The sequence below is a fragment of the Dipodomys merriami genome, unplaced genomic scaffold (assembly GCF_024711535.1).
Source record: "Dipodomys merriami isolate MVZ:Mamm:240054 unplaced genomic scaffold, mDipMer1.0.p SCAF_50, whole genome shotgun sequence".
Classification (NCBI taxonomy): domain Eukaryota; kingdom Metazoa; phylum Chordata; class Mammalia; order Rodentia; family Heteromyidae; genus Dipodomys; species Dipodomys merriami.
The window spans coordinates 694132-710882 of record NW_027206069.1 but is presented as its reverse complement, the minus strand read 5'-3'; the positions used below and the strand labels follow the sequence as shown (position 1 = coordinate 710882).

Genomic DNA, 16751 nt, shown 5'->3' with positions numbered 1-16751 from the left:
CAACCTTATAAATAAAATTTATCATTGTAATTATGCCTCCTGTGGAGAGCGGGGACGTTTACAGCCTCCTGGAGGTCATGAATAATTGAGAGGAACGCAGAGCCTTTGTGAGTGCACAGCCCCGCCAGGTTCCCAGAAGCTCAGCGGCTGCACTGTGGCCAACTTCCCAGAGAAGGGCCGGCCCGGGGTCCTCACGCTCACACCCCAGGGGGTCCTCACGCTCACACCCCAGGGGTCTTCACACTCACACCCCAGGGGTCCTCACGCTCACACCCCAGGGGTCTTCACACTCACACCCCAGGGGTCCTCACGCTCACACCCCAGGGGTCCTCACACACCCCAGGGGTCTTCACACTCACACCCCAGGGGTCCTCACACTCACACCCCAGGGGTCCTCACACTCACACCCCAGGGGTCTTCACACTCACACCCCAGGGGTCCTCACACTCACACCCCAGGGGTCTTCACACTCACACCCCAGGGGTCCTCACACTCACACCCCAGGGGGTCCTCACACACCCCAGGGGTCCTCACACTCACACCCCAGGGGTCTTCATGCTCACACCCCAGGGGTCCTCACTCACACCCCAGGGGTCCTCACACACCCCAGAGGTCTTCACACTCACACCCCAGGGGTCCTCACGCTCACACCCCAGGGGTCCTCACGCTCACACCCCAGGGGTCTTCACACTCACACCCCAGGGGTCCTCACGCTCACATCTGAGGGGGTCTTCACGCTCACACCCCAGGGGTCCTCACGCTCACATCTGAGGGGGTCTTCACACTCACATACCAGGGGGTCTTCACACTCACACCCCAGGGGGTCCTCACACTCACACCCCAGGGGGTCCTCACACTCACACCCCAGGGGGTCCTCACACACCCCAGGGGTCCTTGTGCTCACACCCCAGGGGTCTTCACACTGAGACCCCAGGGGTCCTCACGCTCACACCCCAGGGGTCTTCACACTCACACCCCAGGGGTCCTCACACTCACACCCCAGGGGTCTTCACGCTCATATCCAAGGGGGTCTTCACACTCACACCCCAGGAGGTCTTCACGCTCACACTGCTGGGGTCTTCACACTCACACCCCAGGGGTCTTCACGCTCACACTGCAGGGGTCTTCACACTCACACTGCAGGAGTCTTCACCCACAGGGACCCTCACACTCACACTCACTCCCACAGGGCATTGGTGCGGGCTCTGGCCTGGTGCCTGCCACGCACGGGACACATGGAGAGCAGGACCCCAAGGCCAGGCTCGACCTCCCACAAGGTGACTTCTGAAGGGGCCCGAAGGCAGGAGCCAGTCTATGACACAGGACTCACCCCTCCCCCTCAGACAGGATCCACAGTGACACAGGACTCACCCCTCCCCCTCAGACAGGATCCACAGTGACACAGGACTCACCCCTCCCCCCTTGGGCAGGATCCACAGTGACACAGGACTCACCCCTCCCCCTCAGACAGGATCCACAGTGACACAGGACTCACCCCTCCCCCTCAGACAGGATCCACAGTGACACAGGACTCACCCCTCCCCCTCAGGATCCACAGTGACACAGGACTCACCCCCCCTCGGGCAGGATCCACAGTGACACAGGACTCACCCCCCCTCGGGCAGGGTCCCACAGAAACTCCCCCACCACTCCTCACAGGACCACCAGTACCACTGGGCAGGCCATACTCCGGCCCTGTCAGCCCCCATAACGCACCACCTGGCCGGCATGACTGGCCTTGTCGGTGGGGACCCAGCCTCAGTCCCTCCGGACCTGGTGGCTCAAGAGCAGCCTGTCCTCCCCCTGGCGCCAGCCCCGGCCCTGCCCTGGCTGCCCCTCCCCAGCCACCTCAGGTGGGGTTCCGGGCTTTGCCGAGCTTCAGCGAGCCTCTGTCCCTGGCACCTGGGCGGGTTACAGGAGAGGAAGAGCAGAGACTTCTCGGCTCGGTTCTGAACCAACGTGATGATGGGTGGAGAGGTTTCGGGGTCCCAGGGAAGACCCCTCCCCTGGGCCTGCAGGCCCCACCCGCCCTGCCCGCCCGGGAAGGTCTGACAGTTGCTGCCCAGCAGATGGGGACCCGGAAGGCATGTGGACCACGCGGAGGTCCCCGTGAGGGGTGCGGGCCGAGCCCAGGGAGCGCCAGAGCCTCTGCCCACGTGCCTCCCCGCTCCGGGAGACCTTCCGGGATCACCGCGGAAGCGGCTGCCTCCCAGCCCTGCTCCAGCCCTCCCGGCTCCTCAGGACTGTGCAGCTCCCGTAGCAGCTCTGTGACTCCCTGCGGGGCTGCTGCCCGCACAGGCAGACAGACTCCACGCGGGGCTCCCAAGCCCGGGCTGGCCTGCCCCCTCCTGGCTGCCTGGTTGGAGACACTTTCCTCATCTACCCATGAAGGACAAACGCAACAGCTGCCAGGCAGGAAGGACAGCTACCATGGAGAGTCCAGTGTGCCCAGCTGGGGCGGGGCTGGAAAAGGGACCACACCCTGCTGTTCCACTCCGCAGGGTGCCGCGGGGCTCGCTCAGGGTCTGCGCCTTCTCCCCGGGCCTCGGCGCGTGCAGCTGGCCGCAGCCTCTCCCATCTCCCCCTCAGTGCTTTGCTCTGCAGCAGGGTCTCATCTGGGGCTGGACTCCGTGGCCACCCACTCCCTACAGACTACATCATCACTGCACACGTGTGCACGCACGAACACACGCACCACCCTAATTCCAAACCTCGGGCTTTTCAAGAGCTGCAGAGCCCTGAAATTTGTCTGGAAGGACACATTTGGGCCTAGAGAAATAGGAGCAGCAGCCCTGACCCCTGGCCTTGTTAGCAGGCCTAGCGGGCCGTCCCCAGGGGCCTGGGACACAGACACCTCCCACCCAATCCGGAGGCCAATGGCCTGGCCTCAGGGTTGTTGCCATTTCTGCCAAGGGGGAAAAGTAGGTACAGCTCAGGCCTGGCTGCAGGCCCAGAAACCACAGAACCACAGAGGAGCCCAGCTCAGGGACAGAGCTGGGCAACTAGAGCCAGCACAGAGCTCCTCCAGGCCCGAGCCTGGGGAGAAATGGCAGTCCTTTCACAAGCCGATGAGACCCGACCCCCTGAGGGGCTGGGATGCCAGACAGACCACTGCCAGACAGACCACCACCAGCCAAGACCACTCCCAGACAGACCACTGCCAGCAAAGACCACTGCCAGACAGACCACTGCCAGACAGACCACTACCAGACAGACCACAGCCAGACAGACCACTGCCAGACAGACCACTGCCAGCAAAGACCACTACCAGACAGACCACAGCCAGACAGACCACTGCCAGACAGACCACTGCCAGACAGACCACTGCCAGACAGACCACTACCAGCCAAGACCACTGCCAGACAGGCCACTGCCAGAAAGACCACTACCAGACAAGACCACTGCCAGCCAAGACCACTACCAGCAAAGACCACTGCCAGACAGACCACTGCCAGCAAAGACCACTGCCAGACAGACCACTGCCAGATAGAACACTGCCAGACAGACCACTGCCAGCAAAGACCACTGCCAGACAGACCACTGCCAGACAGACCACTGCCAGACAGACCACTGCCAGCCAAGACCACTACCAGCAAAGACCACTGCCAGACAGGCCACTGCCAGCAAAGACCACTGCCAGACAGACCACTGCCAGACAGACCACTGCCAGACAGACCACTACCAGCAAAGACCACTGCCAGACAGGCCACTGCCAGACAGACCACTGCCAGACAGACCACTGCCAGACAGGCCACTGCCAGACAGACCACTGCCAGACAGGCCACTGCCAGACAGGCCACTGCCAGACAGGCCACTGCCAGATAGAACACTGCCAGACAGACCACTACCAGACAGACCACAGCCAGACAGACCACTGCCAGACAGACCACTGCCAGCAAAGACCACTGCCAGACAGACCACTGCCAGACAGACCACTGCCAGCCAAGACCACTACCAGCAAAGACCACTGCCAGACAGACCACTGCCAGACAGACCACTGCCAGACAGGCCACTGCCAGACAGGCCACTGCCAGACAGACCACTGCCAGACAGACCACTGCCAGATAGACCACTGCCAGACAGACCACTGCCAGACAGACCACTACCAGCAAAGACCACTGCCAGACAGGCCACTGCCAGACAGGCCACTGCCAGACAGGCCACTGCCAGACAGACCACTGCCAGATAGAACACTGCCAGACAGACCACTGCCAGCCAAGACCACTGCCAGACAGACCACTGCCAGACAGACCACTGCCAGCAAAGACCACTGCCAGACAGACCACTGCCAGACAGACCACTGCCAACCAAGACCACTGCCAGCCAAGACCACTGCCAGACAGACCACTGCCAGATAGAACACTGCCAGACAGACCACTGCCAGACAGACCACCGCCAGACAGACCACTGCCAGCCAAGACCACTGCCAGCCAAGACCACTGCCAGACAGACCACTGCCAGACAGACCACTGCCAGCCAAGACCACTGCCAGATAGAACACTGCCAGACAGACCACTGCCAGATAGAACACTGCCAGACAGACCACTGCCAGATAGAACACTGCCAGACAGACCACTGCCAGATAGACCACTGCCAGACAGACCACTATCAGACAGACCACTGCCAGATAGAACACTGCCAGACAGACCACTGCCAGACAGACCACTACCAGACAGACCACTGCCAGACAGACCACTACCAGCTAGAACACTGCCAGCCAAGACCACTGCCAGACAGACCACTGCCAGACAGACCACTGCCAGACAGACCACTGCCAGCCAAGACAAGCAAACTTTGCCTGGCTGCATCCCCTGGGACCTGCAGAGCTGGCGGCTTCGGCCATCCTGGCAGCAGGTAGACATGGCCTCCCACCTGGGATCAGGTGTGGTGAGAATCCTACCAGAGCCAGCAGCAGCCCTCGGGAGAGCTCACCCAAAGTGACCCCAGGGACCCCTGCAGACATGGGGTCCATTTCAGACAGACCAGAGCAGCTGGAGCCCTGGTTTCCTGGGCTGTGCCCTAGTAAAGGTCACTGACCGTTGTAGCCCCGGACAGCTGGCAGATGACCCCATGGGGAGCTAGTGACTAGCCAGAGTCCCAAGGGCTGTCTACCCACGCCCAGGCCAGGGTCAGCCAAGCCCTTCCCAGCAAGCACAGAGCCCTTGCTGGGGCTGCTGACCCTCCAAGGAGGAAGCATGGCTGGCATGCATGGGCCGTGACCGCAAGCAGGCCGGCCGCGGGGTCCAGCCAGCCCCGCCGCGGGGTCCAGCCAGCCCCGCCGTGACCGCACGCAGGCGGGCCACGGGGTCCAGCCAGCCCTGCCGTGACCGCAAGCAGGCCGGCCGTGGGGTCCAGCCAGCCCCGCCATGACCGCAAGCAGGCCAGCCGCGGGGTCCAGCCAGCCCCGCCGTGACCGCAAGCAGGCCGGCCGCGGGGTCCAGCCAGCCCTGCCGCGGGGTCCAGCCAGCCCCGCCGTGACCGCAAGCAGGCCGGCCGCGGGGTCCAGCCAGCCCCGCCGCGGGGTCCAGCCAGCCCCGCCGTGACCGCAAGCAGGTTGGCCGCAGGGTCCAGCCAGCCCTGCCACGGGGTCCAGCCAGCCCCGCCGTGACCCCAAGCAGGCCGGCCACGGGGTCCAGCCAGCCCCGCCGCGGGGTCCAGCCAGCCCCGCCGTGACCGCAAGCAGGCCGGCCGCGGGGTCCAGCCAGCCCTGCTGTGACCGCAAGCAGGCCGGCCGCAGGGTCCAGCCAGCTCCGCCCGCCAGCTGAGCCGGGCCTCCCTGGAGTCAGGAATGCAGCTCCCTAGGATGCCCGCCCATTCCTGTCGGGGCTGGCAGCCCTTCCCAGGAGTCCTGTGCCCAGCCTGCACACGAGAGGCCGGGGCGGGGGCCGGACAGGGTGTCCACTGCTGCCCGTTTCCTTCCAGCTGGAGAAGAGACACGGCCTCCGTGGCTTCCGCCTGGGCCAGGGCCTGAGTCCTCCTGCGACCCGCAAAGCCTCTCCTGAGACCCAGCTGCCCAGCACCCACGCTGGCGCTCAGAGGACGAGGCCACCGCCCCATCTGGCTGTAATGGAAACTTCTCGGCTGGGCTGTGAGCAGCGGCAGCTCCGGTTCCCGCCCTGCGTGGGATTTTGATACCTGGCAGGAGCCTGAAGGGCCAGGTCAGGTTGGCCGCCCCACAGGACAGCCGCGGCACCGCGGAGACCCAGGTGGGCGATGCCGCTGGTTACAGACGTATGCGTGCACGTGTGTGTCCGTCGGCATCTCCCTGGGTGAGTGTGTGTCTGTGTGTCTGCGTGTATGTGAATGTGTGTGTACTGTGTGTCAGGGCCCTGGGTAGGCCCTGGCACCCTGGGGGCCCGGCCTGCCTCCAGCCTTTCGGAGGAGGCCGCGTGGAACGGGCCAGGCAGCCGGGCCCGGTGCAGCCCGGCCTCCCCAGGATGAGCGCCTGACCCATGTCCCCAACACACTGCAGGGGTGACGCGGGCGGGGAGCTGTCGGGCCGGGGTAGCAGCGGAGAGGCAGCGGGGATCAGAGCTGTGTCACAGGCGAGGGGCAGCAGGGCGGTGGCGGGCCGAGCAGACGTCCCACCGACACGGAGGTGTGGGCTCACTTCCTGGGCCCCCAGCCCAGTTCCTCCAGCGCCTGCTTCCAGCCAAGAGCTTCTTCTCCCCGGGCCCCCTGGGCTCCAGGCCGGCGGCTGGCACCCTGTGGGCGGCACGCAAGGCCGGCCTGCCGCAGCGCCGCCTGGCGGCCCTCTCTCTCTGCCCCCAGACTCCCTGCTTCTGGGGAACACAGTGCACCTGCGCCAAATCTGCAGGGGGTAGGGAGCGGTTCTCAGGTCATCTCCCCGAGCAGAGGCCGAGGCCCTGGCAGGGCACCCCTCCCCCGGCGGGTGACATGGACTGGCAGTGACATTCTGCAGGCCCAGGCCCCCAGAACTATTTTTATTTCCCACAGTCTGGGGCAGAGCCCTGGAGGAGCACACGCCCCTCCCGGACAGCAGCACGGGCTGGCGGTGACACTCTGGGCCTCGGGCCTCTGGAACTATTTTCTACCCTTTATCACCCATCTGTCACAAGCCAGCTACTGAGCAGATGTGCTCGAGTTACTGCCAGCAATGCTCTGGGCGGCCAGGCCAAGCCCTGCAAGTGACAATGACAAAACTCCCCACGTTGCCCGGGACAGACATCAACATCCCTAAGGAGCGTTACACGGCCACCAAAGGCGGTGACGAAGGAGTCGGACTGCTGCAGACAGGGAGGTTTTCGAGCTCATGGGAGCAGGCTGCGTGTGTGCTGGAGGGACCTGTTGGCAGACTTATCTGAGCCAGGGACGCCAGCTTGGCTTTCCCTCCTCCTTTTAATTACGTTCCTGTGTCACTCCAACAATGAAGTCTCTCTCCTCTCAGGACCATGCTCGGGGAAATGAGGACTACAGCTTGACCCTCACACCCCAACTTCCAACCAGAAATACATCGAACCAGGAAGGATGAGCAGGCCACATGGGGCTCACCAAAAAGGTAAAACAGGAGCCCAGAGCTGGACTTTCGCTGGTGGAGAGCAGGGTGTCTGGGGGAGAGCAGGCTGGGCCTACGCTTGCTCTGGTGATGGGAAGAGTGGGGAGGGGGAGGGGGAGGGGGAGGGAGGGAAGTGGGTGTCACCTGGAAGGGTTCCATCTGAATCGGGAGCAGCACTGGACCAGAGGTGTGTGGAGTCGGGGCAGGAGGGGACCCAGCATGGCAAGGTTCTGTGGGCCTCAGGCCAGGTCTGTGGAGGACAGGAGGGAAGGACGCTGGACAGAGGCAGAAGCCATGGAAGGCCATGGCCAGGTTGGGGCTAGGAATGGGGCGGGCTGAAGTCACCCCGTATCCAAGGTGCAGGTGGAAAGGGAGCGGACGGGGCCAGGAAAGGGGCCTGAGTCACGGGCTCTGCTCCAAGGCACAGGTCGGGGTCCAGGCGCCTGAGGCCCAGGCATCTGGCCCTGAGGCCACAGAGCACAGAGCTTGCGGGAGGACGCCACACCCGAAGGGAGGGGACAGACAGGAGCGCAGCAGACGCCCGCTCCAGCTTCCGGGCCAGGCAGGCAGCCTTCCCCAAGCCAAGCAGGAGGCCGCGTCCAACCAGGTGCCCGACCAGAGGCCTGGGCATGGCTAACGGCCAGCGTGCCAGACACGGCACAGGTCCACAGACACCAGGCACTCCAGGCGCTCCTCCAAACGCAGGGCGGGTGGGTGGCCCTGCGTGGCAGGTGGGAGACACCCCACGGAGCGCGGCCCGACACCTGCCGTCCCAGGAGGCGGAGCCGCCAGCCCCCGCCGCCAGCCCACGCCGCCCTGGCCCTGTCTCCATTGGGTAGAGTGGCAAACTCTTCCCATGTCCCAGAATCTCTCACAGTCCCTGCTGGGGTCCACGCTGGCCTGGGGTCTCAGAGGCTCTCCACGCCCTCTCTGGGCCAGGCTGCGGGCCCGGGGCAGGGGTTCACCGCCGTTTCCTCCCCGCTCCCCATCTCAGGAGGGTGACCGGACGTGCCCGCCCTCCATACTGAGACCGCGCCCCCCAGGGTGTGCACCCCACGGGGCACCCAGGACGCCGAAGCACGTGCAGTTCCGAGAGCCGCTGGAAGTGGCCGTCCACTGTAAGAGACGCAGGGCAGCCGGGACAATGAGCGGGGTGGGGTGGGCGGGCGACGGCGTCCACGCGTCCCCAGCAGGCCACACTGCCTCAGGGCCAGCCAGCAGGGCTTGGCGGGGGGCAGGGCCTGGGCACACGTGGGCGCACCGGCCTCGGGAGAGGGGCCGGGCCGGGCCACCCCTCACTGTGGTCTCCTTTCAGATATCTCCAGGAGAGAAGCCTCAGATACCATCAACGGTGCGTCCTGAGCTGAGTCTTCCCCGGGCCCTGAGCCCCACCCCAGGGGGCAGTGCAGCCAGCCCACCCACCCGCCCCTCTCCAGATTCCCTAGGCCCCCTGTGGCCCCCCCCCCCCCGTCTGGCTCTCCATCCTTGAGGGCCACTACCCTGCCTGGCCCCTAAGGATGCGGATGAGCCCAGTGCCCTGGTGGGCCTGGTCTTCCTGGGGCAGGATCCATGTCTCCGGGGCCATGCGAGTCACCCCAGGGTCCCCCCCAAGCCCCTGCAATGGGCAGGGCCCCAGCGCCAGCCTCGGGTCAGCGGGGGGCAGCTCTTACACTCCCTGCCAGGTCCCACCGGGGAGGGTCGGGACCACAGCCAGGCCTGACCGCCGGCCCTTCCCCCGCAGGGCCCAGGCCAACAGCCCCCAGCCGCGGTCCGCGCCAGCGCAGGCTCCAGGGCGGCTCCCTGCTCCTGCGCCTGTCTGTGTGTGTCCTGCTCGGGGCGGCGCTGGGTCTGTGCTGCGGGCAGGCCAAGCCCATCGCCGGGGCCCTGGAGGACCTTCGGGCCTGGCTCCTGGGCCTTGGCCTGCGCCTGTGGCGCGTGGCCCTCTCCTGCTGGCACTGTGTCCTGCAGCTCTGAACCACACCAGAGCACACGTGGTCTCCGGACAGCCCTGGGGGCAGCGCTGAGGGCACTGGCTTCGGCCTCCCGCCTGGGAGGCCCCCATGCTGAAGACGCAGAGCCACGCCGGAAACGGGGCACTGTGGCCCGGGCAGCGGGCTCCCCGGCTCTGCCCTTCGTGCTGTGCGCTGGTCCACCGTCAGCTTGTCAGAGAACCCTTCCCAACACCCCTTCACGCCACGGCCGCGGACTCCCGCCCGGCCGGTGCCCCCACGTCCCTCTCCATGCTGCTGGCCTGGCTGTCTGTGCGCCCCCTTGGGCGCCGGGTCCCTGCTCCCTCTTTGCGGAACAGGCTGGAGAAGGCAGCGCCCAGCCTCCGGCCGCGGGGGCCGAGCTCCTGCTGTGATCTGTGGGGTCCTGCGGGCACTGGGCTCCATCCTGAGCCCAGCCTGTCTCCCCTCTAGTCCTGAGAACTGAGGGGCTGTGGGTGTGAGCGCGGACATGGGCGGACGGCAGGCTCTAGGCCCCACCAGCCAGGGGGCCCAGCAGCTGTGGGGGCCCCTGCAGACATGGCGCTGTCACTCAGATCGCAGGACTGAGAGCAGCCTGTGACGACAAACTCCACAGCCCTTCCCATCCCACAGAGAGGATGATCCCTGGCAAAGCAGGGGCCAGGGGCAGACACCAGCTGGGCTGGCCTGGGCCCAAGGGCACCACTGGCTGTCCTTATCTGCCCGCCCGCAGCCCTCCTCCTCCTCCTGCAGTCCTCCTCCCCCTGCAGTCCTCCTCCCTGTAACCCTCCTCCTCCCCCCTGCAGTCCTCCTCCTCCCTCCCACATCCTTGGGCCTGTCAGGCTGTTGTTTATGAGACTCTGGGGGAACCCGCCCCCAGCACCTGGGCAAGGCCTGTCCAGGCAGCTCACCAGACATTCTGCTCTGGGTGCACCCCCTCAGCCCGCCCTCTCCACCCTGGCTGGGCTTCAGGACCTCGGAAGCGCTCTAGCATCTTCTCCAGCCTCGGAGTTCAGGGGCCCATGGGGTGGACAGCAGCAAGAACTGTGTTCCCAGAGGATGGGGGTGGGGCTGTCACCATGGTTACCGCCTCCATACACTGCCCAGCTGCCCTGGACCTGTGTCACCCCCCACCACGAAAGAGTACGGGCAGGCCACGGTCCTGTCCCCCACAGAGCTCCGAGAGACTCCCGCTCGGCCCTTCCTGCTCTGGGGGGCAGGGGCACCAGAAGGGACAGGGCAGCGAGCCATGCGGACGTGTAACTAGCCCCAGCTGCTTTGGAATAAATCTGCTCAAGATGGGCACTGATCCCAGGGGACCTGCAGAAGCAGCAAGACTCAAACCCCTGGAAATTTCTGGCAAACTCCAGGACGAGAAGGGCAAATGTGGCACAACCATTTCCTTCATAAACCACAAGCAGTTAGGACCAGGAGCACCAGGCAGGCAAGCTGAGAGGCATGGCAAATCCTCACAGTCTTGCATACACACACACACACACATGTGCACACACTCACACATGTGCACACACACGTACATGCACACTCAGGAGGGTTTTATTGTTTGAGAGATAAATACACGGAAGTTGAAGAACCTTCACCCTCAGTTTAGCCAAGAACGGGATTAGAACTGGCCAACCCCACGGAAAGCTGAGCGAAGTCATGGAGCTCTTCAAAGCAGTTGGCACAGCCGCCGCGGCACCCACAACCGCTGCCTGCTCCGTCTGGGCTCCTGCCTGGCCCTCCCGGCCTCCCCGCCCGTGGCCAGCGCCTGCCAGCACCCCAGGCCAGCGGTCCCTTCCGGAGTCCCCAGGGCTGAGCTGCGTCTCTGTTGCAGACGAGCACGGGGCGGGGCGGGCCTGGTGCCACACCAGCTCCCAGGAGCCCGCGGGAGGCAGTGCCACAGGCAGGCTCGGCGCCAGGACCCCACGCGGCCCACTTCTCCTCCCCCTGGGCCCTCTTCGCGGCTGCCTGAACATGGCCATGGGCAGGAGGAGGGGTGGGGGGACAGACGAGGGTGGCTCGGGGTCTGGAAAGGTCACCGTGTCCAGCAGACTGGAGCTGTGGGAAGGGGACCCGGAGACCAGATTGGGTTCAGGAACCTCCAATGGTGTCAAAACAGCTGCCCCTGAGTTGCTGGTGACCCTGCCAGAAGCGCGGTGAGGACTTGAGACCAAAGCCCCTGAGGCAGCAGGATCCTGGCCCTGCTTGGCCCGTCACCCCCACCCCTGCCTTCCATACTCCCGGGAGAAGATGACCCCTCCCCGGCCCCCAGGCTGCCCAAGCACTGGTCTTTGCAAAGTGCTCACCAGTCACTGGTGACGGAGAGCGGGGTACAGACCAGGGCCGGGGCTCCCTGCCCAGAAGGGTTGGTGGCCACAGCCGTGGAGCCCCAGATGGGTGGGGTGGGGCCCTCCCGCACTGGGGGCCCTCACCCCGGACAAGGGTACAGACACACGCCAGCCGGGAGCCCTGAGCGGGGCGCAGGCTCTGCTGCGGGAAATGCCCCCGTGGAGCAGGTCCAAGGCCAGGCTGCAAGGAGGCCAGAGCCCAGCTGGGGTCCAGCCCGGCATCCGGGCCCACTCAGCCCGGGGTCCGCACCCACCAGGCCCCCCTCCTGGCTCTGGCTGGCTGGGGCCACTCTCTGGGGGGCCTCTGGGGGAGCCCAGGCCCAGCAGCACGGCACCCCCTGCCCCGCAGCCCACCTCCCACCACGTCCCCACCGTGGGGGTCTGTGGCCGCACAGGGGGCAGAGGAGTCGGGACACGGGGCAGGTGTGACGCTGCTGTGGAAGCCAGCAGCCCCGCAGCCCCATCTCTGTGCCCCAGCAGCGCTGCTGGCTCTGGGTGGGGGCCGCGGGCTCGGGACGCATGCGGGGCTGTGCAGGCTGCAGTTCCGGGGTGGGCTGGGGGCGGGGGAGCGGGGGGCCTGGGGGTGGGGGAGCGGGGGGGCCTGGGGGCGGGGGAGCGGGGGGCCTGGGGGCGGGGGGAGCGAGGGGCCTGGGGGTGGGGGAGCCGGGGGGGCCTGGGGGCGGGGGAGCGGGGGGCCTGGGGGCGGGGGAGCAGGGGGCCTGGGGGCGGGAGAGCAGGGGGCCTGGGGGTGGGGGAGCGGGGGGCCTGGGGGCGGGGGAGCGGGGGGCCTGGGGGCGGGGGAGCAGGGGGGCTGGGGGCGGGGGAGCAGGGGGGCCTGGGGGCGGGGGAGCCGGGGGGGCCTGGGGGCGGGGGAGCCGGGGAGGGGGGCCTGGGGGCGGGGGAGCCGGGGGGGGGGGCCTGGGTTGGGGGAGCCGGGGAGGGGGGCCTGGGGGCAGGGGAGCCGGGGGGGGGGGCCTGGGGGCGGGGGAGCCGGGGAGGGGGGCCTGGGGGCGGGGGAGCCGGGGGGGGGGGGGCCTGGGGGCGGGGGAGCAGGGGGGCTGGGGGCGGGGGAGCAGGGGGGCCTGGGGGTGGGGGAGCTGGGGGGAGCCTGGGGGCGGGGGAGCGGGGGGGGCCTGGGGGCGGGGGAGCCGGGGGGGGCCTGGGGACACCCCTGGCCCACACGGAGCCTAAATAACGGCGCTCTTCCCCCCCTGGAAGGAGGCGCAGGGGCTGGGCCTGGCCAGCAGCAGCTCCTTCTCGTGCACCAGGCTGTCCAGCAGGTCCTCTTGGCGGTAGTTATGGTAGACCTTCAGGAAGGCCAGGATCGTGATGGCCAGCCAGGCCAGCCAGGAGGCCCAGAGACTGAACTGCACAGAGGAGGGCGGTGTCGGGCTGGTGCGTCCACACACAGCCACCTCCCGCCCCGGCCCTGAGGGACACTGGGACATGGCACGCCTCGGGGACCCCGGACACCGGGCCTCTGCGGTGACTGTCAGGCCCAGGTCCGCCCGGAGCAGGGAAGCCGGCCACCCTCATTCCAGGAAGATGGGGTCTCTCCCTCCCAGAACCAGGCTGCCTCAGCCCTAAAGAGAGCCTGTAAATCCAGGGCGCCTCCAGCCCGTGGAATAATTTGACCTTTATCTGCTATTTCCAAACAGTTGAAGGGGAGAGGACTTAATCAGCTCTGGGCCTGCACCGTGTCAGCCGGATTCCCACTGAGCGTGTGCATGCTCAGACTCCCCCACCCCCACCCCCCACACCTAATCGGCACAAATCAGGTCTGACGCGTCTTCCACCGAATTTGCATGAAGGTGTCTTTGACCATTTCAGCTCAGCTCAGCGGAGAACCTGCAGCCTGCCGCTTCCCCCATGCACACTGCCAGCTGACACTGGACCAGAGGCCAGGCCAGGCCCAGAGGCCACGGGCCCCGGGCAGAGCAGGAAGGGCTGGGCTTCCATGCTCTGCCGGCCCGGTGCCCAACCTGGCAACACCTGTGCCAGGGTGCAGACGCAGGCTCCGGGCACAGGGAACTCAGGGCCTCACTGACCACGAGTGTGCCCCCCAGCAAGCCTGCATGGACACCGCGTGGAGCTCCCAGCCTCCTGGGGGGGGCGCCGGAGGGCAGAGGGGTGCCGGCAGGCTGCAGGGTGCCGGGAGGCAGGGTCCTCGGACACCGCACGTGCCCCTGGCTCAGGGCAGCGGGCAGCCGGCAGGCCTCCGAAGGGCCCCTCTTGGCCCCAGGACAGAATCCGAGCTTCCCATTGCGCTGGGTTGGCCTGGTCTGGCGCCACCTTCCCCTCCCCCACCCCAGCTACCTGGCGCCCGCCTCTCCAGGGTGTCTATCCAGCTGCCAGTTTGTGCCCTGCCCTGCCCTGCCCTGCCCTGCCCTGCCCTGCCCTGCCCTGCCCACCTGCGTCTGCTCCTTCTCCAGGAAACGCTTCTCCCGTCCTCCCCAGAGGAAGGCGCCTGCCCGCCACGCCGGCCTCACCCCGCCTGGCACGGGTTTCCTTGGGGGCCGTGGGAGGGGCGTCGCAGGCCATGCCCCGTGGCCAGCCCCCCTACACCCCCGCCCTTCCTGCCTGAACCCACCTACCTGGGCAATGGCAAACTGATGGTAGAAGGCGGAGTTGTCCACGCTCAGCTCCAAGTCCAGGTCCTGGAGCTCCTTACAGCTGCAACAACAGGGCGCGGGGCACGGGCAGGGCAGCTGTGAGCCGGTCCCTCCCACAGCACACACGGCGGCCCCCAGGGGGACAGGCAGGGAAGCCTCGCAGCGTCCTCGGGGGTCAGCACAGACTCCTGCAGGAAGTCTGCAGAGCTGACCCAGCCTGGCACTGGAGGGCACCAGCGCTGGCCCCGGCTCCCGTGGTCACAGTCCTCAGTTCCCCTGTCCAGCGCTGGCCTGCCCGAGCTGCTCAGGGAGAGGCAGAGGAGGGAGCCATGGCCAGAACCAAGACTGGGAGGCTACTTGGGGATCGCTATTCCCAAGGGCAGAGGACTGCCCTGTCCAGTCCCGCAGTCCCTGGGCTGAGACGGGCGTGAGGTCCACACTGCTCAGTGGACCCAACCACGGACCCAGCCCACTTCGGACCCCAGTGGGAGCTCAGGCTAAAACTAACCGCTGGGGCGAGCCTGCAGTGTCCGCACACCGGGCTGCGGGGAGGGGTGCGGGGCCCGGCGACACACCCCCGTGTGTGACACACACCTGTGGGGCACGGCGCCCTTTTCAGTGATGGTGTCACACCACATGGTGAAGCCCACACTCACGATGGTGCTGGCGATGAAGACCAGGACCACCACCAGGGCGCTGACCAGGAGACTCAGGAAGGCGTAGAAGAAGGACCTGAGGCCGAGAAGACAGAGAACTACTGGGGGAGGCCCCAGGGGCCTCCAGCGGTGTCCCCGACACGGAGGGGCACAGCCCCTGGAGTCAGGGCCCACGCGGGGGTTGAGCAGGGCCTCGGGCGGCTGCTGCCCCTCCATGGCTGTCCCCCGTGCCAAGACTCCAGTGCTGGCCCTGAGCTGCCTGACGGGCCCGAGGCTGGAAGCGGAAGCCACGCTCCACACCGTGCGGGGGAGGCAGGGCCAACACAGGCGGCGGCTGTGTCCACTGAAATGGCAAGCCATCCGCCCACAAGGCCGTCCAGCCATGTAGTCCCTGGCCTCTGCGGGCTGGACGCTGGCAGCTCCCTATGATCAAATGCGTCATCCTCATCCAAGAAGGCAGGAGGAGAGGCCTCTGAGGGGCCGCGGGACCCAGAGTCCCCACCAGGCAGGAGCAATGGTGAACAGGTGCCATTTGCCAACCAGACACGGATCCTGAGGTCCAGCCTCCAGAGCCCCGCTGCCGACACACCGTCTGCACTGCCCAGTGTGGGTCTGTACCCTGAGCAGACTGCCCAGAGGGCGGCCATCCACCACATGGTCCCCAAGACAGGACCTGCACTACCAACCTGCTCTTTGACCGGCTCTGACTCAGCCACATCTAAAAGGCCAAGCTGGGCCGGGGCTGACCGGGCCCTGGCTGACCAGAGCGGGCATCTGGAGCGTGGAGGGGAGAGGATGCGGGCCAGGCGGCACTGGCCTCCCCGGGCCCCGACTCTCACAGGAGACACATACCCCACAGACCACATCACCCCAAACACCCACCACAGACCACCTCACCCCAAACACCCACCTCCTCCGAAACCCTCAAAGGAGCCTGGGGGTGGCTGAGTCTGAGGAGCTCACTGAGACTCTGAGGTGAGGGAGGGGGAGCACGGGTCCCCAGAGACCCCTCACAGGTGAATGGGACAGGCAGAGCGGCTCCCTCCGGCCAACAGCGCGAGACGAGCAAAGTGACCGGCCAGAGAGCCTTCCACGGGCACGTGACGGAGGCCACGCTGGCCAAGGCCGGCAGAGCCCAGCTCTGTTCTCTGGTCCCGTGTGGGACACAGAGGACAAAGGAAAGGAACGGGGTCTTCCAACGTGTGCGTGACACCTGCACCCGACTGACCCGGTGCCGCCGAGGCTGGCACAGGGCCACCGACAGCCCGAGGGTGCTCACCACGGGCCCCCCAGCCCTCGGGCTCCCGGGCAGGCGAGTGAGGCAGGAGAGCGAGGCTGGAACCCATCCCTGAGAAAGGCAGAAGAGGCCAGGGTCACAGGGCGCTCTCCAGGCCACAGGCTGTGGTCCCGCAGCCTCCACAGGAAGTGCAAAGCTCGTGCCAGCACGCCCGTCTCTGCCCTCAGCTCAACAAGACCAAACACCGGCGCCGACTCCACGCGGCTCTGTGCCCCCTGCGCTCGGGGGTGCAGCCCCGCGCGCCGCAGCCCCGTCCCCGCAGCCCCGTCCCCGCAGCTCTCTGGTACACTGGACAGTCCCAGCCCTGCCCCACCTGACACCCCGCCCAGAGCCTCTGAAGACCAGGCCGTGAGCA

General features: G+C 66.8%; 2 protein-coding genes across 4 annotated transcripts in view; one reads left to right on the top strand and one right to left on the bottom strand.

The window, feature by feature from the left end:
• The first annotated feature begins 5883 nt into the window (after positions 1-5883).
• CUNH14orf180 (chromosome unknown C14orf180 homolog) lies at positions 5884-10814 on the top strand. Of its 3 annotated transcripts, none has more exons than XM_069997450.1 (5): positions 5884-6206; positions 7409-7519; positions 8511-8634; positions 8832-8867; positions 9258-10814. In XM_069997450.1, exons 2-5 carry the CDS (start codon positions 7502-7504, stop codon positions 9488-9490), a joined length of 411 nt encoding a protein of 136 aa, XP_069853551.1. In that variant the 5' UTR covers positions 5884-6206; positions 7409-7501; the 3' UTR covers positions 9491-10814. The 3 variants fall into 3 exon arrangements, with proteins under 3 accessions (XP_069853551.1, XP_069853553.1, XP_069853552.1); XM_069997452.1 differs by having other exon boundaries at positions 5884-6269; XM_069997451.1 differs by lacking the exon at positions 5884-6206 and having other exon boundaries at positions 7346-7519.
• A 1972-nt stretch (positions 10815-12786) lies between these two features.
• Tmem179 (transmembrane protein 179) overlaps positions 12787-16751 on the bottom strand; it is a 37439-nt gene continuing 33474 nt past the window's right edge. Inside the window, exons 5-7 of the mRNA XM_069997448.1 lie at positions 15038-15175; positions 14426-14504; positions 12787-13198 (exon numbers count right to left, since the gene is read on the bottom strand). Coding sequence (XP_069853549.1) covers positions 13019-13198; positions 14426-14504; positions 15038-15175 — 397 coding nt within the window. The 3' untranslated portion in view covers positions 12787-13018. The remainder of the gene's footprint in view (positions 13199-14425; positions 14505-15037; positions 15176-16751) is intronic.

Bases quoted from the DNA above. Each gene is read 5' to 3' on its own strand.
- CUNH14orf180 (XM_069997450.1), top strand. The intron at 8,635-8,831 runs GTAAGAGACGCA...GTCTCCTTTCAG, and splicing joins GCTGGAAGTGGCCGTCCACT to ATATCTCCAGGAGAGAAGCC. The intron at 8,868-9,257 runs GTGCGTCCTGAG...CTTCCCCCGCAG, and splicing joins AGCCTCAGATACCATCAACG to GGCCCAGGCCAACAGCCCCC.